This window comes from Phoca vitulina, unplaced genomic scaffold, assembly GCF_004348235.1.
Source record: "Phoca vitulina isolate PV1807 unplaced genomic scaffold, GSC_HSeal_1.0 scaffold25, whole genome shotgun sequence".
In the NCBI taxonomy this organism is placed as follows: Eukaryota; Metazoa; Chordata; class Mammalia; order Carnivora; family Phocidae; genus Phoca; species Phoca vitulina.
This window is the reverse complement of record NW_022589728.1, coordinates 44,525,735-44,552,809: the sequence shown is the minus strand read 5'-3', so window position 1 is coordinate 44,552,809 and position 27,075 is coordinate 44,525,735. Positions and strand designations below refer to the sequence as shown.

At 36.0% G+C, this 27,075-nt stretch overlaps 1 protein-coding gene across 2 annotated transcripts in view; it reads left to right on the top strand.

Annotated features, from left to right (window-relative positions):
• STK3 (serine/threonine kinase 3) overlaps positions 1-27,075 on the top strand; it is a 271,067-nt gene that overhangs the window by 66,256 nt on the left and 177,736 nt on the right. For both annotated transcript variants that reach the window (XM_032421540.1, XM_032421541.1), the window contains 2 exons: positions 25,564-25,728; positions 26,239-26,406. In XM_032421540.1, coding sequence (XP_032277431.1) covers positions 25,564-25,728; positions 26,239-26,406 — 333 coding nt within the window. The remainder of the gene's footprint in view (positions 1-25,563; positions 25,729-26,238; positions 26,407-27,075) is intronic.

Sequence of the window (27,075 nt, the reverse complement as noted above, 5' to 3'; positions counted from 1 at the left end):
AATCTATTGCATTAGTTTTCTTATTTTTACAGAAGTTATATATGTATGTGAATTTAATTTTTTGCTTAAATTTGCAAATGCGTATCTTGGTAACTTTAACCTTAATAAGGTTAAAGTTGGCTGATAAAAAAAGAAACCTCTTGCCTTTTTGTTGTTACTAATGGAAGTTCATGTAAGCATTATTTATTTACTTTTAGTGTTTTCAAATTTAAAAAGAAAAAGTCTAATATGGGAATATATAAAATATATTTATGGGAATAATTTTGAAGATTTCCTTGTGAGGAAACATTTAAAAATGAATAGATTTTATATCAAATGTCATTTAACATCTCAACATTTATGTGTTTCAAGTATTATATACTGCAAAGTAGAAATACACAACTCTATGAAATTGAAGCTTTTTAAAAGTAGATTATATTTTTGATTAGAAGCTTTCACAATGGTCTTTATGTAATTGTTAAGCTATGCCTTGACATATGGAAGAAATAGAGTCTATGTCTTAGACATTTGTTGTGTACTTGGAAAAGTTCTGAGAAAATAAAGGCCTGAGGTTATTCTCTCTCATTTTGGCCCATTTTTTGATTTAGCCACTTATTTTAATTTAACCTAGTGCTGTGGATTTTAGTTTTGGCTCTTTCACAGACTGTTTTTATGATCTGAGCAAGTCATTTACCTGACAGGAACTTTAGCTTCCTCATCTGTTAAATAATAGTTAACATCTATATTGCTTTACATTTTACTTGGCAGTTTTATTTACAGTTCAGTTGAATGGAAAGGTTCAAAACATTTATTGATCTAGGCGCAGTGCTCTGCAGTAGAGGTACAAATAACTAATAAATTTTCTGTTGTTGCATGGTTGAGGTAATATCTATATAAAAACTGAATTCGACTCTATGAAGAGTTAGGATTCTTTAGGAGCAGTAAAGAAGAAGATCTTAGCCGAACACGGAAGTTCAGAGAAAGCTTCGTAGGCATTAGAACCCCGTACCAGATTCTTGGAAGAGGAGGAGTCATCTCTCGTTAGAATCCAAGCTCCACCAGGGCAGGGTTTTATCTTCTTTGTTCACTGCTTTATCTCCATTCCTAGACAATGACTGGCATGCAGGATGCTCAGTAAATATTTGTTGCATGCATAGATGGATGGATGGATGCATGAATGAGTGAATGAATGAATGAATGAATCAGAGAAGAGAGGGCATAGGACATCTTGGAAGAGGAAACAATGATATGCTAAAATTATATTTCCCTCTCTAAAAGTTCAGTGGCATACTTCTAGGTCATCTGAAGGAGAAAGTTCCCAGCATCTGCTTTAACGGATTTACTTTTCTCACACATAATCGCTCAGAATCATTGCTACATTGTAGTTTGATGGATCTATGTTAGGTTCATGATGTTGCTGTATAATTTTTGTTTTTCCTGGAGGTGTTCCTTTTGTTTTTGTTTTTCCTTCATGTTTAGAGAAGAAGCATATGCCATCTTTATCAGTTTGCTAATGTCTTCTACCTTCTTACTCATTTTATCTGTTTCCTGGAATTTATATGATTCTTCTTTGAGAAGACATTCTTTGGAGCTTCCTGATTTCTTGTTCTAATGTGGACTCATTGCTTTTTAGGTCTGCTGTACAGCTGCATCCTTGGAATTTCTTTTCACTGGACTTTTGGGTTAGTGCCATCATTTTCTTGTATATTTCCTATTTCCTTGGTTTTCACCCTTGTGTTGTATTCTTCCTTAACTATCTTCTTCATGGTACAAGAATAAGAGGTCAACTATTTGAGTCCTTGCATGTCTGAAAATGTCTTTATTATGCTCTCACATTTGATTGATAGTTAGCTTATGTAGAAATTTACATAGAAAATAAGTTTCTCTCAGAGCTTTGAGAGCTTTCGTCTATTATCTTCTAGCATCCGGTGTTGCTAATGTTATAGCTAATGCCTCTCAGAGTCTTATTTATTTGTAGGTTTTTTTTACCTGCCCACCCTTCCACCCCCCCACTCCCCCAAATCTGGAACTTTTCAGAGTTTTCTTTTTATCCTGATGTTTCTGATACTACACAAGGAACAAGATGCTTCACAAGGATGTGCCTAGGTGTGAGTCCTTTTTATTAGTTATGCTCAGCACTCAGTTCTTTTCAAATAAACACTTGTGTCTTTCTTCAGCTTTGGAACACTTTCTCTGATAAGCTACTCCTCTGTTTTCTTCACTGGATGGTGAATCTCCTGAATTTTATTCTTTTTTTTTCCTCCTAGATTTTTTTTTTTTTTTAATCTTTTTGCTTTTTGGGGAGTGGGTAGGGAGTGGTTTCTTCTACTTTATTTTCTGACTCTTCTAACTGAACTTCTTATTTCAGGAGTTATATTTTAATTTACAAGAACTCTTTCATTTTTGATTATTACTTTTTTGTAACATCTTAATGCTGAGACATGGATGCAAAAGTTTTTCTCATCACTCTAAGAAAAATAAGCTTTTGAAAAAGTGATTTTCTGTTTCCTGAATCATTTCTACTTCCTCGGGGGTGGTTGTTTCACTTTTTTCTTTGTTTTGGTCTTACCCATGGCAAGGCCGACCAGCAGGAAGGCTGACCAACTCTCACTGGAAGGATTGGGCAATGCTTTTTGACTAGCAGGTATCATTTTAGGGTGAATGGGTTGGGGCTGGCTTTTAGGGGAAGGGCCTACAGAGGCAATTTGTTCAGTTTCTTGAGAGAGGAACCACTCCCCCTCCACTGCCATGTGGGAGTCAGTTCCCAGAATGCATGTCATCTGTAGATATGGGAATGGGGGTAGGGGTAGAGTAGGGATTCCATTTTCTTGTTTTCTTTTCTTACTCCATTTTCTTCTTTTCAGCTACCATGGAAAAGCTAGCCACCATTTCCATCCCCTTCTTACTCCTGCCCCCCCCCGCCCCCCAGTGGTGCTAACTGGAGCTCCCTGGAGTTTACTTGGCAATCACTCATTTTGTTGCAGACCCTTTCTTTGCCTGCTCTTGGCTGTGGCTCTTTCCATAGAATGCTTCCAAATTCGTTATACTCTCCTGTGGTGAATCTTTTGTTATTAGTTTATTTAATTTTAAAAGTCTCTATCCGCTTAATGAGGTTTCAGGAGGAGGATAGGCAAATAACTAAAATTAACTACAAATTTGGGTTGGCTTTTGAACATGAGTCAGTGATATTCCCCTCTCGCCTTATGTATGTTTTATATAACTTTCATATTCTTAGGTGTTTAGTACAACTACTTTGAGGAGTAATTTGATAATCCCTTGTAAGGTTGAATACATACACACCCTGGGATCCATCCAACAATTCTCCTCTTTCATCTATACTTAGAGAACTCTTAGCACAATTGTACAGTAAGACATAAACAAGAATGTCGTCACACAGAAAATTAGAAGGAAATTTAAATCTTGATCAGCACTACACCTTGGATTAGAAGATTGCTGGTGTTCTTTTCTGTCTCAATAATTCTGTAGCTCTTTGGGAAAGGCAAACTCTGAGAGTAGTATTCTGGCTGAACCTTTCAGAATACCCAGTGCGCAGCTGACCAGATGAGAATGACATTAAAATTCCAAATAAATTTTGAGTCTTAAAATGTATATAAACATTTATCTTGGTATATAGAGAAATTTTTAGTATTTACTTTTACCTGGATGAGATATACTTCTATGATATTGTGTGTGTGTGTGGGGGGGAGCAATTGAGGGAACAAAAATAATGGAGAGGAAGTTCCAGACTGAAGAAAGCAACTCCTAAGTTATGTATATATGTTTTCTTCAAGGCATGTGGTGGGCTTATTGTTTTATAATGGAAATAATTGGGAAAGCCAAGTTTTATTTAGACATCACTTCTTTAGAAGTGTGAAGGATGCATTAAGACCATTCTGCTTGGTAAATTCTCACTGATTTTAGTTTTTTTTTTTTTAAATTTTATTTTATTATGTTAATCACCATACATTACATCATTAGTTTTTGATGTAGTGTTCCATGATTCATTGTTTGCTTATAACACCCAGTGCTCCATTCCATACGTGCCCACCTTAATACTCATCACCAGGCTAACCCATCCCCCTCAGCCCCCTCCCCTCTAGAACTCTCAGTTTGTTTCTCAGGGTCCATAGTCTCTCATGGTTCATCTCCCCCTCCGATTTCCCCCCCTTCATTTTTCCCTTCCTACTATCTTCTTTTTTTTTCTTTTTTTTAACATATAATGTATTGTTTGTTTCAGAAGTACAGGTCTGTGATTCATCAGTCTTACACAATTCACAGCGCTCACCATAGCACATACCCTCCCCAATGTCTAGCACACAGCCACCCCATCCCTTCCACCCCCCACCACTTCAGCAACCCTCAGTTTGTTTCCTGAGATTAAGAATTCCTCATATCAGTGAGATCATATGATACATGTCTTTCTCTGATTGACTTATTTCGCTTAGCATAATACCCTCTAGTTCCATCCACGTTGTTGCAAATGGCAAGATTTCTTTTTTTTTTTGATGGCTGCATAATATTCCACTGTATATATATACACCACATCTTCTTTATCCCCTCATCTGTTGATGGATATCTTGGCTTTTTCCATAGTTTGGCTATTGTGGACATTGCTGCTATAAACATTGGGGTGCATGTACCCCTTCGGATCACTACATTTGTATCTTTGGGGTAAATACCCAGTAGTGCAGTTGCTGGGTCATATGGTAGCTCTATTTTCAACTTTTTGAGGAACCTCCATAATGTTTTCTAGAGTGGCTGCACCAGCTTGCATTCCCACCAACAGTGTAGGAGGGTCCCTCTTTATCCGCATCCTCACCAACATCTGTCATTTCCTGAATTGTTAATTTTAGCCATTCTGACTGGTGTGAGGTAGTATCTCATTGAGGTTTTGATTTGGATTTCCCTGATGCCAAGCGATGTTGAGCACATTTTCATGTGTGTGTTGGTCATTTGGATGTCTTCTTTGGAAAAATGTCTGTTCATGTCTTCTGCCCATTTCTTGATTGGATCATTTGTTCTTTGGGTGTTGAGTTTGATAAGTTCTTTATAGATTTTGGATACTAACCCTTTATCTGAAATGTCATTTGCAAATATCTTCTCCCATTCTGTCGGTTGTCTTTTGGTTTTGTTGACTATTAGCTGTGCAAAAGCTTTTTATCTTGATGAAGTCCCAATAGTTCATTTTTGCCCTTGCTTCCCTTGCCTTTGGCGATGTTTCTAGGAAGAAGTTGCTGCGGCTGAGGTTGAAGAGGTTGCTGCCTGTGTTCTCCTCTAGGGTTTTGATGAACTCCTGTCTTTCAACCATTTTGAGTCTATTTTTGTGTGTGGTGTAAGGAAATGGTCCAGTTTCATTCTTCTGCATGTGGCTGTCCAATTTTCCCAACACCATTTGTTGAAGAGACTGTCTTTTTTCCATTGGACATTCTTTCCGGCTTTGTCGAAGATTACTCGACCATAGAGTTGAGGGTCCATTTCTGGGCTCTCTTTTCTGTTCCATTGATCTATGTGTCTGGTTTTGTGCCAGTACCATACTGTCTTGATGACAGCTTTGTAATAGAGCTGGAAGTCCGGAATTGTGATGCCACCAGCTTTGCTTTTCTTTTTCAACATTCCTCTGGCTATTCAGGGTCTTTTCTGGTTCCATACACATTTCAGGATTATTTGTTCCATTTCTTTGAAAAAAGTGGATGGTATTTTGATAGGGATTGCATTAAATGTGTAGATTGCTCTAGGTAGCATTGACATCTTCACAATATTTGTTCTTCCAATCCATGAGCATGGAACGTTTTTCCATTTCTTTGTGTCTTCCTCAATTTCTTTCATGAGTATTTTATAGTTTTCTGAGTACAGATTCTTTGCCTCTTTGGTTAGATTTATTCCTAGTTTTCTTATGGTTTTGGGTGCAGTTGTAAATGGGATCAACTCCTTAATTTCTCTTTCTTCTGTCTTGTTGTTGGTGTATAGAAATGCAACTGATTTCTGTACATTGATTTTATATCCTGCCACTTTACTGAATTCCTGTATGAGTTCTAGCAGTTTTGGGGTGGAGTCTTTTGGGTTTTCCACGTAAAGTAACATATCATCTGCAAAGAGTGAGAGTTTGACTTCTTCTTTGTCGATTAGGATGCCTTTTATTTCTTTTTGTTGTCTGATTGCTGTGGCTAGGACTTCTAGAACTATGTTGAACAGCATTGGTGATAGTGGACATCCCTGCTGTGTTTCTGACCTTAGGGGGAAAGCACTCAGTTTTTCCCCATTGAGAATGATATTTGCTGTGGGTTTTTCATAGATGGCTTTTATGATATTGAGTTATGTACCCTCTATCCCTACACTCTGAAGAGTTTTAATCAAGAAGGGATGCTGTACTTTGTCAAATGCTTTTTCTGCATCTATTGAGAGGATCATATGGTTCTTGTTCTTTCTTTTATTAATGTATTGTATCACATTGATTGATTTGTGGATGTTGAACCAACCTTGCATGTGGCAAGAAATAAATCCCACTTGGTCGTGGTGAATAATCCTTTTAATGTACTGTTGGAGCCTATTGGCTAGTATTTTGGTGAGAATTTTTGCATCCATGTTCATTAGGGATATTGGTCTGTAATTCTCCTTTTTGATGGGGTCTTTGTCTGATTTTGGGATCAAGGTAATGCTGGCCTCATAAAATGACTTTGGAAGTTTTTCTTCCATTTCTATTTTTTGGAACAGTTTTAAAAGTATAGGTATTAATTCTTCTTTAAATGTTTTTTAGATATCCTGGGAAGCCATCTGGCCCTGGGCTCTTGTTTGTTGGGAGATTTTTGATTACTGCTTCTAGTTCCTTAGGGATTATGGGTCTGTTCAGGTTTTCTATTTCTTCCTGGTTCAGTTTTGGTAGTTTATACATCTCTAGGAATGCATCCATTTCTTCCAGATTATCCAATTTGCTGGCATATAGTTGCTCATAATATGTTCTTATAATTGTATTTCTTTGGTGTTGGTTGTGATCTCTCCTCTTTCATTCATTTTATTTATTTGGGTTGTTTCTCTTTTCTTTTTGATAAGTCTGGCCAGGGGTTTATCAATCTTATTAATTCTTTCAAGGAACTAGCTCCTAGTTTCGTTGATCTGTTCTACTATTCTTTTGGTTTCTTTTTCATTGATTTCTGCTCTGATCTTTATTATTTCTCTTCTCCTGCTGGGTTTAGGCTTTATTCGCTGTTCTTTCTCCAGCTCCTTTAGGTATAGGGTTAGGTTGTGTATGTGAGACCTTTCTTGTTTCTTGAGAAAGGCTTGTATTGCTATATACTTTCCTCTTAGGACCGCCTTTGCTTCATCCCATTTTGAACAGTTGTGTTTTCATTTTCATTTGTTTCCATGAATTTTTGAAATTCTTTGATTTCCTGGTTGACCCATTCATTCTTTAGTAGGATGCTCTTTAGCCTCCATGTATTTGAGTTCTTTCCAACTTTCGTCTTGTGATTGAGTTCTAGTTTCAAAGCATTGTGGTCCGAAAATATGCAGGGAATGATCCCAGTCTTTTGGTACCAGTTGAGACCTGATTTGTGACCCAGGATGTGATCTATTCTGGAGAATGTTCCATGGGCAGTAGAGAAGAATGTGTATTCTGTTGCTTTGGGATGGAATGTTCTGAATATATCTGTGAAGTCCATTTGGTCCAGTGTGTCATTTAAAGTCTTTCTTTCCTTGTTGATCTTTTGCTTAGATGATCTGTCCATTTCAATGAGGGGGGTGTTAAAATCCCTTACTGTTATTGTATTGTTGTTGATGTGTTTCTTTGATTTTGTTATTAATTGGCTTATATAATTGGCTGCTCCCATGTTAGGGGCATAGATATTTATAATTGTTCGATCTTCTTGTTGGATAGACCCTTTAAGTATGATATAGTGTCCTTCCTTATCTCTTATTACAGTCTTTGGTTTAAAATATAATTTGTCTGATATAAGAATTGCCATCCCAGCTTTCTTCTGATGTCCATTAGCATGATAAATGGTTTTCCACCCCCTCATTTTCAATCTGGGGGTATCTTTGGGTCTAAAATGAGTCTCTTGCAGACAGCATATTGATGGGTCTTGTTTTTTTATCCAATCTGATACCCTGTGTCTTTTGATTGGGGCATTTAGCCCATTTACATTCAGGGTAACTATTGAAAGATAGGAATTTAGTGCCATTGTATTGCCTGTAAGGTGACTGTTACTGTATATTGTCTGTGTTCCTTTCTGGTCTGTGTTACTATTGGGCTCTCTCTTTGCTTAGAGGACCCCTTTTAATATTTCTTGTGGGGCTGTTTTTGTGTTTGCAAATTCTTTTAGTTTTTGTTTGTCCTGGAAGGTTTTTATCTCTCCTTCAATTTCCATGACAGCCTAGCTGGATGTAGTATTCTTGGCTGCATATTTTTCTCATTTAGTGCTCTGAATATATCATGCCAGTCCTTTCTGGCCTGCCAGGTCTCTGTGGATAGGTCTGCTGCCGTGATTGTTAGTTTTATAACTGTTATTCTCAACTCCAGTAACAGATTTTTGATAGATATTTTATGAGTAGTTATTTATATAGTATTGGTTATTCTAAACACATTGTGCATGTTTTCGCATTTAATCCTCATACGAGGATTAAACAACTGTATAAGGTAAGAACTATTATTGACCCATGTTGTAGATGGGAAACTGAATCACAGAGTCATAAGTAGATTAGAGGGAAGGAAAGGGTTGAAATGATATCTAATTACTAGAATTGAATTGTAATAGTTAAGAGCACAGGCTTTGGAGGTAGAATATCTGGGTTTGAATTCTGGTTCTGCTACATACTAGCTGTGTGAACTTGGGCAAGTTTCTTAACTTCTCTGTTACTCATTTTCTTCATCTGCTAAATGGGATAAGAAGACCACCCTCCTTCATTGAGTTGTTCTGAAGATTAAATAAATAAAGTACAAGGACCATCACCTAGCACATAAAAAGCCCTGTATGTCTTTGCTCTTGCTACTGTCATCATCATCCTGTCGTCTCACTTAAATAGGTAGGAATGTCTTTGCAATCAGCTGTGTTTGAGCATAGTATACACGGTCTGTGGAACCATTCACCGTGGGTACTTTGAATTATCTTTGTTAATGAGGGAGGTATAGACTTAATAAGAGAGCTGCATTTTTAGGTACAGTGAAACGTTCTTTAATAGAATCAGACAGTGGCTATTCACAACATCCTAGGGTATTTTATCTTAGTACCCTTTGAATTAATGCCATGTACATAATAGTCTTTTTAGTAAATATTTGATTTATTGTATTTTGAAAATATATGTTTTGCCTTAATTTTATTTTGTATTACTTCAAATAGATTTTTTTTCCCCTTGGGTGAAGGCATACCAATTTCTTATTGACTTAAGATTTATTTGGAGTTTCAAGTTTAATATTATTTCATTGCTAATAATAGACGTCTTTTTTATTTGTATGGATTTCTGTTCCATAAAGTGCTTTTCGGGGGTTTATATTCGCCTCTGTGTTATAGAACTAATTCATGTTTGACTTCCCTAATCACTTTGTTGCATGCTCCCCCTTTGTGTAATAGATACTAGTTCATACAGGATTTACAACTCCATATATATTGAGTGCTTTTCTGTTGTCTTCTGATCTCTTTTCCAGGAATCTTTTCATGTGGGAAAGGATTTTAAAATGTCTGCCCACTGACCATTTTCACAGTAGAGTATCAGTTCTCTTTTTCTTCAGATCAAGGGATTATAAGCAGCATGTATATATGTATATTTACATATGGTGTAAGTAGTGAAAGCTTTCATTTTGAATCACTAGTTGTGGGACTTTGTGATAGATTATTAATCTTTTTTTTTTTTTTTTTTTGCCAAACATCTGCAATCCAGATTTCATGAAAGACAGCCTCTCTCTGCCCTTTTGTATATAATAATGGCTAAAATATTCTAGTTATGTTTTCTAATGTGTGTACTTTGTGTTGAGCAGATTTTTTTTTTTTCTGGAAGAATCCCATAAATTTTTTATTATTATTTAAAACCTTGGCTATTTTATACCCTCAATCCTTCTTTTTTTGGGTGGGATGAGATAGAGTGGTGAGGGGTGGGAGGGAGTTACTGAGTTGCTTTGCTATTTTTCCCAGTGTTTTCCTCATGTTGAATACCTAAGAGCCCCATTAAATGTATGTATTCTTTTTCCCAAGAGAGAAGGAGTAAGAGGGGGAGAAATTTTGATTGTAAAGAAGTTGGAATCTGAGACTTGATGGATGTTCAGATAAAGTCTTTACATGTAAGCTTAAGTATTACCTTTGAGATTTAGGTATTTCAGAGATTGCTACTTGACTCCTCAACTTTCTCTGAGCCACTGATTTTTAGCAGTGTGTTTGGTCACCATTTTATGTGGTTATATCATGTATGCCATAAAAACTAATGGGCACTGAAACATTGAAGGAGTTCTGTAAAATGAGAAGTCTAAATGTAATAATAATACGATTTGGAGTAAACATTTATTAGCTAGGGGAAGTGGTACTAGGAAATGAAGGCAAAAAAGGAGACTTAAAAAACACTGCACGTTCCTTTAAAAAACATGCTTATACTACTTTCCCTGCTCCCAATATCATATTCCTTTTGTTTGGGGGCAAAATATAGAAATCAACTTCAGAGATCTCATGCTGTTAAATATCTGAAATAACCTTTAATATTTTTAGAGTTGGTCAGTGGTTTGTGCTTTATACAAACCCTTTTTCTAGGACCTTCCCCACTTTTTGGTATCAACTTCATTTTACTGTATCAGTTTCAACTCTTGGTTATGTTACAGAAAACCCAGCCTAAACTGGCTTAAGCCAAAATCGGAATTTATTTGCTCACATAACTAAAAATCTTTGCAGAGCTAGTTTCATTCATGGCTGATTCAGGATGAAAGGAATTATTTGAATTCATCTTTTTATTTTGATACCTCTGTATTGATTTTAGTCTCACACAGATTTTTGCCTCATAGTTGCAAGGTGGCTACCAGCAGCTACTGGGTTTTTTTACTTTCTAGTTCAAATCCAGCAAGCAGTCTTGTGCCTCACTGCTTCTGAATGGGTCATGTTCCTTTCTCTGAACACATCACTGTGGCCAATAAATGTGATGTAATTGGATTAGATCTTGGTCTGTGTCTAACCTGGAGCTAGGATAAAGCTGACTGCTAGAAATACATATTCTGAGGATGGGGAAGTAGTGATTTCCTAAGGGGAATCAGAATATGTTAACCGGAGAAGGGTGAATGAGTGTTAGAATGGGAAAATATAACAGATAATTCTATATATCTACTAAAACTAAAATCAAAACAAAATGTGTCAGGAATAAAGCACAATTAAAAAAACCCACCTCTAAATAATTCCCAAAATGTATGTGAAATGTTAGAAGACATATTTATTGACATTGGGAGTCGAAACTGTTGCGTCTTCAACCCTTTCTCAAACTTCTGTCCCAGGTAAGGGATGGAAAGGCTGATAGTTCTCTGGGAACCTGTTTCTGCTGTGTCAGCAGTGAATGTTTGCCGTAATACTTCTCCTGGAAAGTCTGTTCATCAGGATTAAAGACCCATGGTTCCTTATTAGACCAGGTGGACTGACCCTGGTGTTAGTTCTTGTATCCATGACCCCTTTTCTTAAGAATTTTCTTACCCTGAGTAGGTACTACTGTTCAGAGCTGTACTAGAATCTTAGGAGAATGAGTCCATTTGTGTGTAAAGTAATTCTTGCTCCTTATTTGGTGTATCCCACAGAGTGAAACTGAGTTCTAAGTATATTTCACACATGTCTCTTAAAGTTCCAAGCCACAGCATTAACATGACCATGCACTGTAGGATTAGGCCTTTCAAATTTTTCATAGCAATCATGTGCCAGGTCTTAATCTCTGATTAAATACATCATACACTTTACGCTCCATTACATCTTTCCTAAATCTTTTGATTGGATTATAAACACTTTTCTTTATGATTTTTCCACATTACAATATAGTTCCTCCAATAGACTTTCTCTTCCACCTTAACTAAGTAAATTAACCTTACAAAGGTATTTCCTTGGCTACCCTTATTGGTAAACCGCCCAGTCTTCACCTTAGTTGCTGTTCTTCTTGGCATTTCTCCCAGTTCTGTTTCCTTTTCATCAGTCAGGCCCACTTTCATACACTTTATTTTTATATGGTACATTCCTTGCCTGGTGGACTGCCTGTCACTGCCAGATGGACGGTGAGCCCTCCCTCCCTGTCTTAAGTCTGACCCTGAGCACACCGTGACAATAGTTATTTGAAGTGATGTGGTTTAGTGGAAGGACTCTTGGACCTGGAACCAGAAGACCCAGCGTTGATTCCTGTGTTGTTACTTAGTAGCTCTGTGACCATGGGTACATTGTGTAACTACTCTAAACTTAAGATGCCTAAGCCTAAAATGGACCTAATGTCATATTACTTTCCTTACCTACCTCAGTGTTTTCTTGTGAGGAGCAAAGAGGATGAGTGCCAGAACATTTTGTAACCTGGAAAGTTCTGCACAAACTTAAATTGCTATTTTACTATCAAGGCAAAAACTTTAACAATGGTATATAATTTTTAATTACTAATGATTTAAGAATTTTATGATATTTGTTGAAATAGTGAATATTCTCTAGCATTAGAAAAATATGCTAAAAGATTATTGTGATTTATCCAGTAAAAGTTTTGGGTTTATCTCAGGAAATCAAGAGATGTTTGTAAGTTAATTTTCCAGAAAATGGGAATTTAGCTCTTTGAGTTGCAGATCTCTAATTTTAACAATTTTGTTTTATTTTAAGATTTCATTTATTTATTTGTGAGACGGAGCGCATGAGAGGGAGAGAGAGAGAGAGCAGGAACAGGGGTGGGGGGCAGAGGGAGAGGGAGAAGCAGACTCCCCACTGAGCAGGGACCCTGGGATCATGACCTGAGCCAAAGGCAGATGCTTAACTAACTGAGCCACCCAGGCACCCCTAATTTTAACAATTTTAGATGGAGATCTTTTAAAATTGTATAGCAACAGTTCTCTATACTTTTAACCAGAATGTGTGAGCCGCTCCCCCTTTTAATGATATAAATTAAGGAAAAAATATAAGTGATATGAGTACATCGTAAACATTTCAAATAGTATGGAAGAGGAACTTAGTGTCTCTTTACTCATCCCTCAATTTTACTTCCTTGAGGTAATGTCAGTTAATAGTTTCTTGTGCGTCCTTTGAGCACATATGTATGCATATCTTATTTTACACAAGGGATTCATACTGTATATGTGGTGTTCTATACCTTGTCTTTTTTTTTTCCCCTTTAACTTCTGATATATCTTAGAGATCTTCCTCTACTGGTACATATAGGTCCGGGTGTATGTAACAAAATATATATTTTTTTCAGTACTTTGGATAAAATGAATTCCAGCTTTTCAGTTTTTGTTGTTATAATCAAAGCTGCAGGAACTGTTGTATTTGTGTATTGGCAGACTTATGTTATTATGTCCATTGGATACATTCTGAGAAATGGCATTACTGGGTTAGAGGGCAAGTTCATTTTTAACAACAATTTTTTTTTGGTTGAGAGGCTGCTACCTAAGTCATATATGATTTTTTTAGTGCTGAGGCAGTTTCAGCTTGGATTATGAAAGAAGTATGGATTTTGCTTTCGATGCGTTCCTGCTTCCCTGCATGCTCTGACTCTTCTTCATCTTCCCTGCTTTTGTCTAATTTTGCTTAAGATGTTCATTATTAATTCTACCACAGGAATCGCCATTGGAGTTGGAAGCAAGGCTGTGTCCTTGTGAGCTGCTATGTCTGCTGCTCCCGGTGCTACGACTATTATAAGTGATTTTATTATTTATCTTCCCCACACTAGCTTTCCACACTAGTAGACTGAGAGTCTGCCATCAGAGTTTTCTTTCTGAAAGGTCAGATATGTTCGTTTCATCTTTCCACTTAAAAATTTGCGGATACATAGAGCAGAGTTTGGCCCTAACCTACCTTTGCATTTTGCACTATTTTTCCAGACACGTTACTTCAGACACAAAGAACCATTTACTGGTACTGGACTTCATATGTTTTTATGTCCGTTGCCTTTACACGTAGCTAGTATTTCCTTCCGTCTTTGGTCACCTGACAAACTTTGTTCATTCTTCAAGAGTCAGCTCAAAAGTTACCTCCTCTGTGAAGGCTTCTTGGAGTAGGGAGATGGTGTGGTGAGATTGTCAAGGCTTGAACGATACAAGGACTTGAGGGTTAAATGATATGGTTTGGGTTTTATTTTCAGAGTACTGTTGTGATGCATGATCAACTTTCGGAACTCCTGTCCTGGAGTGCTCCTCTAGCTAACCCTGTTGCTCCCTGCATGACCTAATGTTGTAATTATTTGTTCCTGTGCCCTTGCCTTTCCACTTAAATTTTGAGCACCATGAAGGCAAGGGCAGTATAACAGGCCCTCAGTAAATTCTTGTTAGTACTTACCTCCCACAGTTGTGTTGGGGTATTAAATGAAATGATAGCTGTCATTTGACCGGCATAGTTAAATCTCAGTAAATGCAAGCTATTTGGTTGATGTTATCATATCATCACTGGAGAGGTAAACCCTGACTTGGGGAATATAGGGTGATTTCTTGAAAGAGGCGAGATTTGATCCAGGACTTAAAAGACCGTGTAAGGATTACATTGGTGAGTTTTCATCAAATGGTGTTCAAGACTATGAAAAGTCACTGTGAAAGTTGAAACTTGAAATTTTATAATCAGATATAATTAGCTGTCTGTATGGCCCTTGAAAGGGGGAACTATGTCTCATTCTTTCTCATTTTCTTAATAGATCATAGGTACTAAATATAGAATTAATGCATTATTTTATGTAAATAAATAATCATGTCAGAAAGGTAGGGTTTAGTTAAGATTGTCAAGATTCATTTTTAGAAAATTAAAATTCTTAATTTTGTATGAAAGTACAAAAGCTCACTTGAATTTGTTTTTACTGACATAAAAACATTAAGGCAGTATATATATTTTAAAACAGCTTGTGCATGTGCCCTTGAGACAATTTGGTGGGTGCATTTTTATCAAAACCATATACACAGTGACATATTAAATGTATCATATTATTATACTAATCATATGACTGTAGAAACAAAAGTAACCAGAAGACTAAAGGCTATCAAAACCATCTTTTTGTTTTTGTACAATGAGATTCTTTTTAAATTTGCCAGTGAATTCATACCAGTATTGAAACCAGATGTAGACTTCCGTCTTTTAGTGTATTAGCTCAGCTATAGAAGTCTTATTTCCATCCCTGATTACTGAGTATTTCATTCGTGGTTTATTATATCTCTCTCACCTTCCTTTATTTATTTTTTTAAATAGACTATAAAATGTGATTCAAATGATTTTAAAATGACATTGCCTAATTTATATAGTGATAGAAGTAAAATTAAACCTGTATTGTATTAAAGATAACCTAATTAAGTCCACAGATGAAGTACTCTGTTGATAAAATTTTTCATTGGAAAGGATTTTGACAGATACCACTAAATGAAGTGTCAGCTGTGGTTTGAGAATGGATCTAAGAGTTTTCCATCTTAGAACAGAAATTTTACATTAGTTACCTCCTTCTGTATAAAGTAAGATCCTCTCTCCCGTGTGTGTGTGTGTTGTGTGTGTGTGTTTGTGTGTGTGTGTTTGTGTTTTAAGTGTTTTTAGAATAAACCTGACCATTTTGAAATAGCTGGATATGGTCTGGTCTATCTGAACTGATGAAAAGTTTTAATTATAGAAATGAAAATGATACTACTTTAAATTTTACATAGTAATGGGGATAGTTCCTTCTGTTGCCAAATAGAATTCTGGTCACTTTGGTAACTGGCTATGTTTATATATAAAAGAAATTTCATATATTTAAAGGTTGTTTGAGAACAAAACGCTATTTAAGAAAATGACTGTCAACTATTTGACTTCCTGCCTTCCTTCTTTCCCTTTTTAACAAAATAGTGTGTGTAAAGGACATGAAATATCTTGTTCAAGGTCTGTTGTATAGTTTCCATTAAATAAACACAAGTTCCTATCTCATTCTTCTCTATTAGTGCCACAAAATGCTTGTGAAATGTTGATATAGATATTGCTTTTATCCACAGTTCATTTGATACCATTGACATTTATTTAAAAGAGGCCAGGCAAACATTTATTCCTTCAGATTTGCTAAGATTTACCTGCATTTTGGTACTTAGAAGGCTGAAATTTGGCCCATTGCTTTTTTTTTTTTTTTAACCATTTTTCTCATCATAATAGAATGGAAAAAAATAGGCCTTACTTGATTTCTGAGTGCCATTTCATAACTATTATACTATTCTTTAGTTAATTATTTGAATTATTCTTTTGAAATCTTTCCTTTTTCTGGATGGTGAGCTACTTTTTTTATTCAGAGCCTAATTTTAATGCCACTTCCACTTTCTTCCCTAGTTAATTGCTCTCCACTGTGGTCCCATTTCACTTTGAAAAGTGTTTTTTTAATAATAGTTTCTGAGTTTTGAAGTCTGTCTTTCATGCTAGATTGGAGCCACATAAGGTTAGGTTAAAGATTTTTTAAATTCAGTGTAGAGCAGGTGCTCAATAAATGTTTTTTTCAGTGAATGAGTGTTATCTAGGGCTTTTTGGAAAATACTTCTGCATTCTTAGATCACTTTCACACATGATTTATATTCTTCCTGTCTGCCACACATGTGCTCTTACCCTCGGCAACATTGTGATCCATATGGGATAATTTTATAATTGATACCTCATTGTTTTAATTTGCTTTTCTTTGATAATAACTGAAGTTTAATATTTTCTGTGTATGTTAACAGCTTTATTTTTAGTTTTTGTATATTTGTGAATTGTATATTCATTTCTTTGCCTATTTGTTGGGTTTTATTGTTTTTCTGAAAGATTTATTTGAGCTCTTTATGTTCTAAATCTATACACTAAATATCTTACTACATTTTCTGTATTTTTCTGTTTTCTAAGCTTGTAGTTTTTATGTAGACAAAGCTAATAAATTCTCATAATTTTTGTTTGCTTTTTTTGATGAGAAACTATTCTGCCTACTGGTTTGATACTTTGATTTTCTTCTATTTTTATTTAAATCATTTAAAAATGTTTAAATCACTGATCTATGGGTTTGTTTTAGTGGTATTAAGCATATACTTTTTAAATTAAATTAAATTGAATTGAATTTTATTACGTTGGTCACCATACGGTACATCATTAGTTTTTGATGTAGTGTTCCATGATTCATTGTTTTCGTATAACACCCAGTGCTCCATATACTTTCAATAAAATACTCATTAAGCCACTTACAGTGTCCTCAGTTAAGGTTACTTTTCAGGCCAGGTGAGTGTCCTTGCAGAATTTGTTAACAGTATACTTGTTTTGTTTGGCTGGCACACCATTTAAAATAATCTACATTTGAGTGATGGGATGAGGCAGGCATTCAGTTTTACTGCTTGTTTATGGCTGGTATCTATTCTTAATTTAACCATTAGTATTATGGCTCGTGACTCTTTTGATTAGACGTTGCCGTTACTAATTGTCATATATTATGAATATCATCCTTGGAGCAAGCCTTGCAACTCCGTGTTTTCTTACATTGAGACCAATTCATATATTCATGTTTGTTTAAGCCAGAAGACATGGGCTTTGCCACTTAATATTTGTTTTTTTTTTTTTTTTTTTAAAGATTTTATTTATTTATTTGACAGAGAGAGACACAGTGAGAGAGGGAACACAAGCAGGGGGAGTGGGAGAGGGAGAAGCAGGCTTCCCGCCGAGCAGGGAGCCCAGTGTGGGGCTCGATCCCAGGACCCTGGAATCATGACCTGAGCCGAAGGCAGGCGCTTAACGACTGAGCCACCCAGGCGCCCCTGCCACTTAATATTTGTATGATATTTGACAGGTCACTTTATTTCTCTGAATTTGTTTCCTCATTTAAAAAAAGGACAGTGTGTTTCTGTTTACTTAATTGAGTTGTTGTGAGACTCATAAAATACTCCTTACTAACTATAAAGTAGTATAAAAATTTAAGACAGTGTTATATCTCTGTTCTAGAAAATGTTACTGTTTATTGTTGTTTAAATTATTTTATTGAGGGATAGAAACCTTTCATTTCATAATTGAAGTTAAAAGGCCTAATGTGTAGATACCTCATTCAAGCTTTAATATTCAAATGGATTGTTAAAATAATACTGTATCACAGATAACTTTAAGATGTATCCATGTACTAGTATGAATGACTGGATATTGTGTCATTTTTTTTGATTAGGGCAGGATATGAGGTGACCCCTGAAGTAAGGGGAGGAGTTAATTACAAAGAGAGAAAAGCCTAATGAAAGAGGGACTTTATAAACTTTATACAATTTGATTCAGGTCTGCCCTCTCCACCTTTAATCATTCAGGGCCAAATACAGGCCATGCCCTCGGTAGTCTTAGAAGCCTTATAAGGACTGAGACTGTCCGTGTCTTCGCCTGCAACACCTGGCACCTTTAACAGAATCTGTGTGAGTCAGTGAAGTAGATATTTGTCAAGAGAATTAAAAAATGGATGTCCGAATTAGTGGGAATTTATTTCTGTTACGACTATGAAGATCTTTTGTAAATATAGAATCAGAGTTGGAATGAACCTTTGAAATCATCTTGTAAAGCTAGACAGTTCATGAATCAGTATAATGTCTTTGGCAGATCTTTAGTCTTGCTGTGAATTTGTCTAGTGGCAAATTCTTTATAGCACTGAAATCAGATCTTGAGACCTTGAAGTATAGAAGTCTATTTAATCCTGAACTTTCTCTAGTATAGCTCCGCAATATAGGGTACAGATGCAGAGATAACAAATCAAAGAGTTAATGAAGGATTAGTGACTTGTTGATTGGAAATAATGGAATGTTAAGAGGATAAAAATTGAAGTGTAGGGGCCCCTGGGTGGCTCAGTTGTTAAGCGGCTGCCTTCAGCTCAGGTCATGGTCCCAGTGTCCTGGGATCGAGCCCTGCATCGGGCTCCCTATTCTGCTTCTCCCTCTCCCACCCCACCCCCCGCTTGTATTCCCTCTCTCACTGTCTCTCTCTCTCTCTCGCTCTCTCTCTCTGTCAAATAAATAAATGAAATCTTTAAAAAAAAAATTGAAGTCTAGGTAACTGAAAAGGTCAGCATTGAAGTAATTAAACGTGACAGTTTTATGGGCTGGTGCTGCTTTTGTAGCACCCCCCAAGTTCTTTAATTTTTATACCGGGAGTGGGGCGAGGGGAAAAACCCAGGCACCTAGGACAGCACCACCACCTTGCACACCTTCTGCAGTGGTGCATTGTGGGGGCCCTCAAGAACACTCCTGCCTCCCACCCTCCCACCTTGGCTGTAAACCGCTAATTTATGTGGTATTGCCTTTCTTTTTATAACTGCTATATCTATTCATTTATTATTTATCAAGTGCTAACAATAGCCAGGCAGGTTCCAAGCATTGTGGATAATCAGTGAACAGAAGAAAGATCCCTGCTGTTGTGGACCCTTTCTCAGTGCAGTGCTGTCCAATAGAAACATGAAATGAGCCACAAATGTAATTTAAAATTTCCTGGTAGCCACATTAAAAAAGAAAAAAGTGATAGGTGAAATTAACTTTAATAATATATTAAATATATTAGTATATAGCACCAATATTATATTAAATAGTATATCTAATATTATTGTAGTAGTATTAATAACTTGTTAAACATTAATAAATTTTATAATATTAATATATAAATATCATTTAAAGGTATAATTAATTTAAAAATTATTAATGAGGTGCTTTGTCTTCTCTTCTTAGTACTAAGCTTTGAACTTTGGTGTATATTTTATATTTATAACATAACTCAGTTTGGGTTAGCTATGTTTCACATGCTTGGGAGCTGCTGTATTGGGCAGTGCAACTTTAGAACATAGTGCCTACGTTAGACCACCTGGTCTAAGATAGAGAATAAATTCCTGGTAGTACTAGAATTTTCAGATAATCCAGGCTCCTTACCCATGGCCTCTGAAGCCTTGGGTGATCCGGCTCATGCATGTCTCCCAAATCTCATCTAGAACTAGTGTTTTCCTGACTCACTAAACTTGAGCCTTCTTTCTTGAACTCAAATATGGGAGGCTTTCTCCTGAATCATGTTTTTTTTTTTTTTATTCTTGTTTCCTTTGTGTGGAATGTCATGTTCCCAGATAGCCAATTACATGGTTAGCTCTCTCATGTCATTTAAGACTTCAGCAAAAATGTCTTTCAGGCCTTCTTTGATGGCTACTCTAAAGAGCCTTTCTCAGTTATTCTTGGTCAATAGCTTTCTGTTTTATTGTTCTGATAGCAGTCGTCACTGTTTTCTGCCTTACCCTATTTTCTATTATCATCAAATTATCCCTTCCTTGTAGAATATAAGCTCCATGAGAGAAAGTACACTTCTCGTTTTATTCATTGTTGTATCCCCAGCAACTGGTGTAATTCCTGCCATGTAGTTGGTGCTTGATAAATATTTATTGAATGAATAAAAGGCATTCTGGATCAGGTATCTTGCACTAGAGTGGATTTATCAAGTAAGTCAGATCCTTACATTACCACTGAGGAGTGTAGGATTGAGAAATGGTTTAGAGTAGTCTTAGGGTCTTATAATTTGGAAAGGATGAGGGGAAGTTGGCATTTCAGAGGTTAGGGGAAGGAGGTCCAGGTTGTTTGTTTCTTTTTTCCCTCCCTTCCTTCCTTCCTTCCTTCCCTCCCTCCCTCCCTCCTTCTTTCTTTCTTCCTCTCCCCTCCCGTACTTTCTTTTATAAAGAAAGCAAACTTATATAAAGCCAGCACATTATTCAAGTACAAATAAACATGTACAATACATTTATAACAATATGTATTAGTGTTACATGTAAATGTAAACTGTCTTCCAATTTGTTTAGGAATTTTAACATGGTTAGGGTTTTTTTTTTTTTTAATGGAGATGAAATTCACATAACATAAAATTAGCCATTTTAAAGTGAACAATTTGGTGGTCTGAGTATATTCACCATATATATTCACCACCTCTGTCTAGTTTAAAAATATTTTCATCACCCCAAACCGATTAAGCAGTTGTTCCTTGTTTTCCCTATCCTGCTTCAGCCCTTGGCAACCACCAATCTGCTTTCTTTCTCCTAAGGATTTACCTATTGTGACTATTTCATATAAATGTGTCTTTTTGTTCTGGCTTCTTTTACTTAACAGTGTTTTTGAAGTCCATCCACATTGTAGCATGTGTCAGTACTTTATTCTTTTTAATGGCTGAATAATATTCCACTGTATGTATATACCATACTTTAGCCATTCATCTGTTGTTTTTTTTTAAGGTTTTATTTATTTATTTGAGAGAGAGAGGGAGAGGGAGCATGAGCAGGGGGAGGGACAGAGAGAGAAGCAGACTCCCCGCTGAGTAGGGAGCCCAACTGGAGGCTGATCCCAGGCCCCCCAGGATCATGACCGAGCTGAAGGCAGACACTTAACCAGCTGAGCCACCCAGGTGCCCCTGCATTCATCTGTTGATAGACATTTGGGTTGTTTCAATCTTTTGGCCATTGTGAATAGTATTATTACGGACATTCCTGTATGTATATTTGAGTACTAGTTTTCAGTTATTTTGAATATATACCTAGGAATGGAATTGCTGGGTCATATGGTAATTTTGTCTTTAACTTTTTTTATTTAACTTTTTGAGGAATGAAATACTGTTTTCCACAGAAGCTGCACCATTTTACATTCTCACTGCCAATGTCCGAGAGCTCCCAATTTCTTCACATCCTTGCCAGTGCTGTTGTTTTTTTCATCTTCTTTTTTTTTTTTATTATAGGCGTACTAGTGAGTGTGAAGTGGTACCTCATTGTGGTTTTAATTTGTATTTCCTAATGACCAATGATGATGACAATTGAACATCTGTCTTTTCATATATGGCCATTTATATATCTATTTTGGGAAATGTCTGTTTAAGTCCTTTGCCCATGTTTAAATTGGGTTGTTTTTTTGTTGTTGAGTTGTAAGAGTTATTTATATATTCTGGATACTAGACCCTTATCAGATGTATGATTTGCAAATATTTTCTCCCATTTTGTAGGTTGTCATTTCACTTCCTTAATATTCTTTAATGCACAAAATTTTTAATTTTGGTGAAGTCTAATTTTTCATTTTTCCTCTTGTTGCTTTACTTTTGATATTATACTTAATGATCCATTGCCAAACCAACAGTCATGAAGATTTACCCCTATGTTTTATGGTTTTAACTCATATTTAAGTTGTTGACCTATTTTGAGTAAATTTTTAAATATCATGTGAGGTAGGGGTCCAACTTCATTTTTTTTTTTTTTTTTGCATGTAAATATGCAGTTGTTCTGAAGTTGTTTCTTAATGAGATATGAGCCACGGTGGCATTGGTGGCAGTTGAAACAAACGTCTTCCAGTAATTACTTTCACATTCTACAGTCTTAAAGCAGTTTTTTGTTTGTTTTTTTAAAGATTTATTTATTTATTTTAGAGACAGAGAGCGCACATGTGGGGGGTGGAAGGGGCAGAGGGAGAGGGAGAGAGAGAGAATCTTAAGCAGACTCCACGCTGAGTAGGGAGCCTGACGCTGGACTTGATCTCACAACCATGAGATCACAACCTGAGCCAAAACTGAGAGTTGGACACTTAACCAACTGTGCCACTCAGGTGCCCCTTCATAGTCTTTATATATGTGTGTGTGTATAAATATATATGAATAATTATTCAAGTATAATTAACATATAGTGTTATATTAGTTTTGGGTGTGGTTCCACACTTCTTTACATTTCTCAGTGATCAAGATAAGTGTACTGTTAATCTCCTTTATCTATTTCACTCATCCACTCCCCCATCCACCTCCCCTGTGACAACCACCAGTTTGTTCTCTGTATTTAAGAGTCTGGTTCATTTGTCTCTTTTTTTCTTTGCCTGTTCATTTGTTTCTTAAATTCCACACATGGGTAAAATCATATGGTATTTGTCTTTCTCTGACTTATTTCACTTAGCATTATACCCTTTAGGTCCATCCATGTTGTTGCTGTTGGCAAGATTTCATTCTTTTTTATGGCTGAATAATATTCCTCTGTGTGTGTGTGTGTGTGTGTGTGTGTGTGTGTGTGTGTGTGTGTGTGTAGATGAATGGACACTTCATGCTGCAATAAACATAGGGCTGCATATATCTTTTTGAATTAGTGTTTTCATTTTCTTTGGGTAAATACCCAGTAATGGAATTACTGTATCATATGGTAATTCTATTTTTAATTTTTTCGAAGACCCTCCATATTGTTTTTCACAGTGGTTGCACCAATTTGCATTCCCACCAACAATTGTATGAGGGTTCCTTTTACTTCACATCATTACCAACACTTGTTATTTCTTGTGTTTTTGATTTTAGCCATTCTGACAGGTATAAAGTGATGTCTCATTGTGGTTTTAATTTGCATTTCCCTGATGATGAGTGATGTTGAGCATCTTTTCATATGTCAGCTGTCTGTATGTCTTTGGAAAAATGTCTGTTCAGCTGCTCTGCCCATTTTTAATGGATTATTTGTTTTTTTTGTGTATGTTGAGTTGTGTTAAGTTCTTTATATTTTTGGATAGCAACCCCTTATTGGATGTATCTTTTGCAAATATATTTTTCCCTCAGTAGTTTGCCTTTTTGTTTTGTTGATGGCTCCTTTTCTGTGTAAAACCTTTTTATTTTGATGTGTCCCAATAGTTGAATTTTGCTTTTGTTGCCCTTGCCAGAGGAAACATATTTAGGAAAATGTTTCTATGGCTGATGTCAAAGAAATTACTGCCTGTGTTTTCTTCTAGTAATTTTATGGTTTCAGGTCTCACATTTAGGTCTTTAATCCATTTTGAGTTTATTTTTGTGTATGGTGTAAGAAAATGGTCCAGTTTCATTCTTCTGCATGTAGCTGTCCAGTTTTCCTAGTACCATTTTTGAAAAGACTGTCTCTTTCCCATTGTATATTCTTGAGTTCTTGGTTGTAGATTAATTGACCATAAATATTTAGGTTTATTGCTGGGCTTTATGTTTGTTCCATTGATATATGTATCTATTTTTACACCAGTACCATATTGTATATTATTTTACTGTTTTGATTACTACAGCTTTGTAGTATAATATTTTTATATTTTTAATTTCCCCTCTATCTTTCTATTATCCCATTGTTGGGTATTTGAATTTTCTTTCTTTTTTTTCCTTCTCATACAGAGTAGTGTCCTCTGTCTTTGTATAAATTGGAACTTTCCTCTTCCATCAGCTTATCTTGGGTTATATTTGCTCGTTGTGCTTAGAGCAAAAGTAGATTTATTGTTATGAACTTCTAATATCACTTGGATATATTTAAAAGCTAAGAGGGTGGGGGCGCCTGGGTGGCTCAGTCGTTAAGCGTCTACCTTCGGCTTAGGTTATGATCCCAGGGTCCTGGGATCGAGCCCCACATCAGGCTCCCTGCTCGGCGGGAAGCCTGCTTCTCCTTCCCCCACTCCCCCTGCTTGTGTTCCCTCTCTCGCTGTCTCTCTCTGTCAAATAAATAAATAAAATCTTAAAAAAAAAAAAAAAGCTAAGAGGATGTTTTCAATAAAAATAGAGGCTTTCATAGATGGCACTTGAACAAGGTTTGTCAAGAGAGGCCGTATAGCATAGTGGTTAAAAGCATAGATTATAGTAAGACAGAACTCACATCTTGGTTCCATCTTGTGTGTGACCAGAGGAATTTACTGAACCTCTATGCAGTAACTTTCTCATTTGTCAGGTGGTGGTAATAATAGTATCTCGCTTGTAGGGTTGGCTTAAGGATAAATGAGATAATGCATGCAAAATGGTTAGCACCACAGCTGGTACAGATAACACGGGCTCCATTGCCATAGCTACTAAGAGTGTTTCTTTTCCTTCTTCTGGCCGTGGCTGCTTTTCTCCCTCCTCCCCCCTTTTCCTTCCCCTGACAACCTTTGTTTGTGTTTCCATTTTCCTAGTCTTTCTCTGGAATTTTTATTGAGTTCTCCTTCTCGGAGCCAGCAATGCAGGATTTGGGTGGTTTAGGATGACCTGGCTGGAGGAGGAGGAGAGGTATGGGCATAATCGCTTCATGCAGGAGACTCTTGGCAAGCCACGCTTGTTTCCTTCCCTTTGTGTAAAACTGTTGATTTTCATTTCCATCAAGAATTAGTGACATCATAGGGAAGAATGTCTGAATTTACTTTCAGGACGGATAGCTGTGATATCGTTACCTCAGTGTCAGAAGATGTGGGAAATAGTGATTTCTTAGGGTTGTATTGATTCTTGGGATAGGTTATGTGCTTTAGGAGTGACATTGATAATTTTAAAGAAAGGAATTTAATACTGAAAATTATTTTTCATCAGTAAAATGTGTCGTAAGAATGACAAAGAATATGTGTGAAGAAAAAGAAGTTCCCAGTTCGTTATCTTTTTAGCCTTTTCCTAGAGGTTTAATGGTCATTAGAAAGAAGTGTTTGCCACAGTGCTCTTTTGTAAGAGTTTATCTAGCATGGTTTTTCAATCTAGTTTTAAAAATATTTCTTTCCAGTTAACAGAAGATGAAATTGCAACTATTCTTAAATCTACTTTGAAAGGACTAGAATATTTGCACTTTATGAGAAAAATACACAGAGATATAAAAGCTGGAAATATTCTCCTCAATACAGAAGGACATGCAAAATTGGCCGATTTTGGAGTGGCTGGTCAGTTAACAGTAAGTGTAATAATTTTGGAACCACTTGTGGCCTGTAAGTCCAGGTTTGATTGTACCTGAATGTTGATAACTTTGGAGGGGGTGATGGGAAGAAATACATAACTACATTGTTCTTGGGGAGAAGGAGCCATAATTTCAGTATTATTTATTATTTTTATTTACAATTTAAGAGACATTGAATGAATATGAAAAAAAAATGTCTTTGAAATGCTTAAATGTGTAAAAAAGAAAGCTACATTGATCCATTTCTGTAGCTTTAATTGTTAAAGTACTATTTTTAATGACTGTCTTTAATGAAGGTGGTTATAGATAAGTTGTGTACTCTTGCTTTTTACAGAATTCGGAATTCCTAAATATGTCATTGTCAGTTGAAATTGGAGGAAAATAGTCAGTGTTTTATATAATCTGTAGTATTTGAGGGTTTCACTATACAGTTGAATGAATATGTTGGCAAACAGAGTCCCTTAGTGTTTTTATAGTAGTATTTATGTCAGTGTAATGTTTTTGCAGGATACAATGGCAAAACGCAATACTGTGATAGGAACTCCGTTTTGGATGGCTCCTGAGGTAATTCAAGAAATAGGCTATAACTGTGTGGCTGACATCTGGTCCCTTGGCATTACTTCTATAGAAATGGCTGAAGGAAAACCTCCTTACGCTGATATACATCCCATGAGGGTAAGAAAATGATGGTTTGCTAAAAACGTTATATAAGTGGCAGTTCTGTAATGTCAGTGTAAATAAATAAATATAAAGTAAATTAAATAAGTTGATTTGAACTTTCGTTCTGTGCAAAAAATAATAAAATTACCTGTCAGAGGTTAGTGATTTTAACTTTTTTCCTCCCACATCCTCAATTGTGAGAAAAGAAGTGAAGGCTATATTTCTCTTTACAGTCTTTTTTCCTCCCCCCAAAATATACCTGTAAAATTTCCCCTTGCTTTTCAATAGAAGAAAGGGTTGGTAAAGTCACTATATTCTTCAGTTTATCCATCATTTTCTCAGTGTGGCCGTGGAGGCCTTGGAAAAATCAATTCTCACTTTTCTACCCACTCTGCAAATTCTACCTTTCTGTGTTTTTGTTTTCCTTTTTTTCTTCTCTCATCTGAAGCTAGTGTTTAAAAAGCCTGACTTCTAATATTGCTACATACCTGTAGGCAAATTAATCTTATTTCTTCAGTTGGTACTTAGTGAGAAAATAGAATTCCTTTTTTGAGCATTATTATATACTTCTATGAACTCCTTTTTCCAGGATGATTTTTTTTGAGTTTGAAATATGTACCTTGCATATTCAGTCTAATTGCCTCTGCTTCAGGGTTTGTGATGATATATATAGTTTTTAGGTTT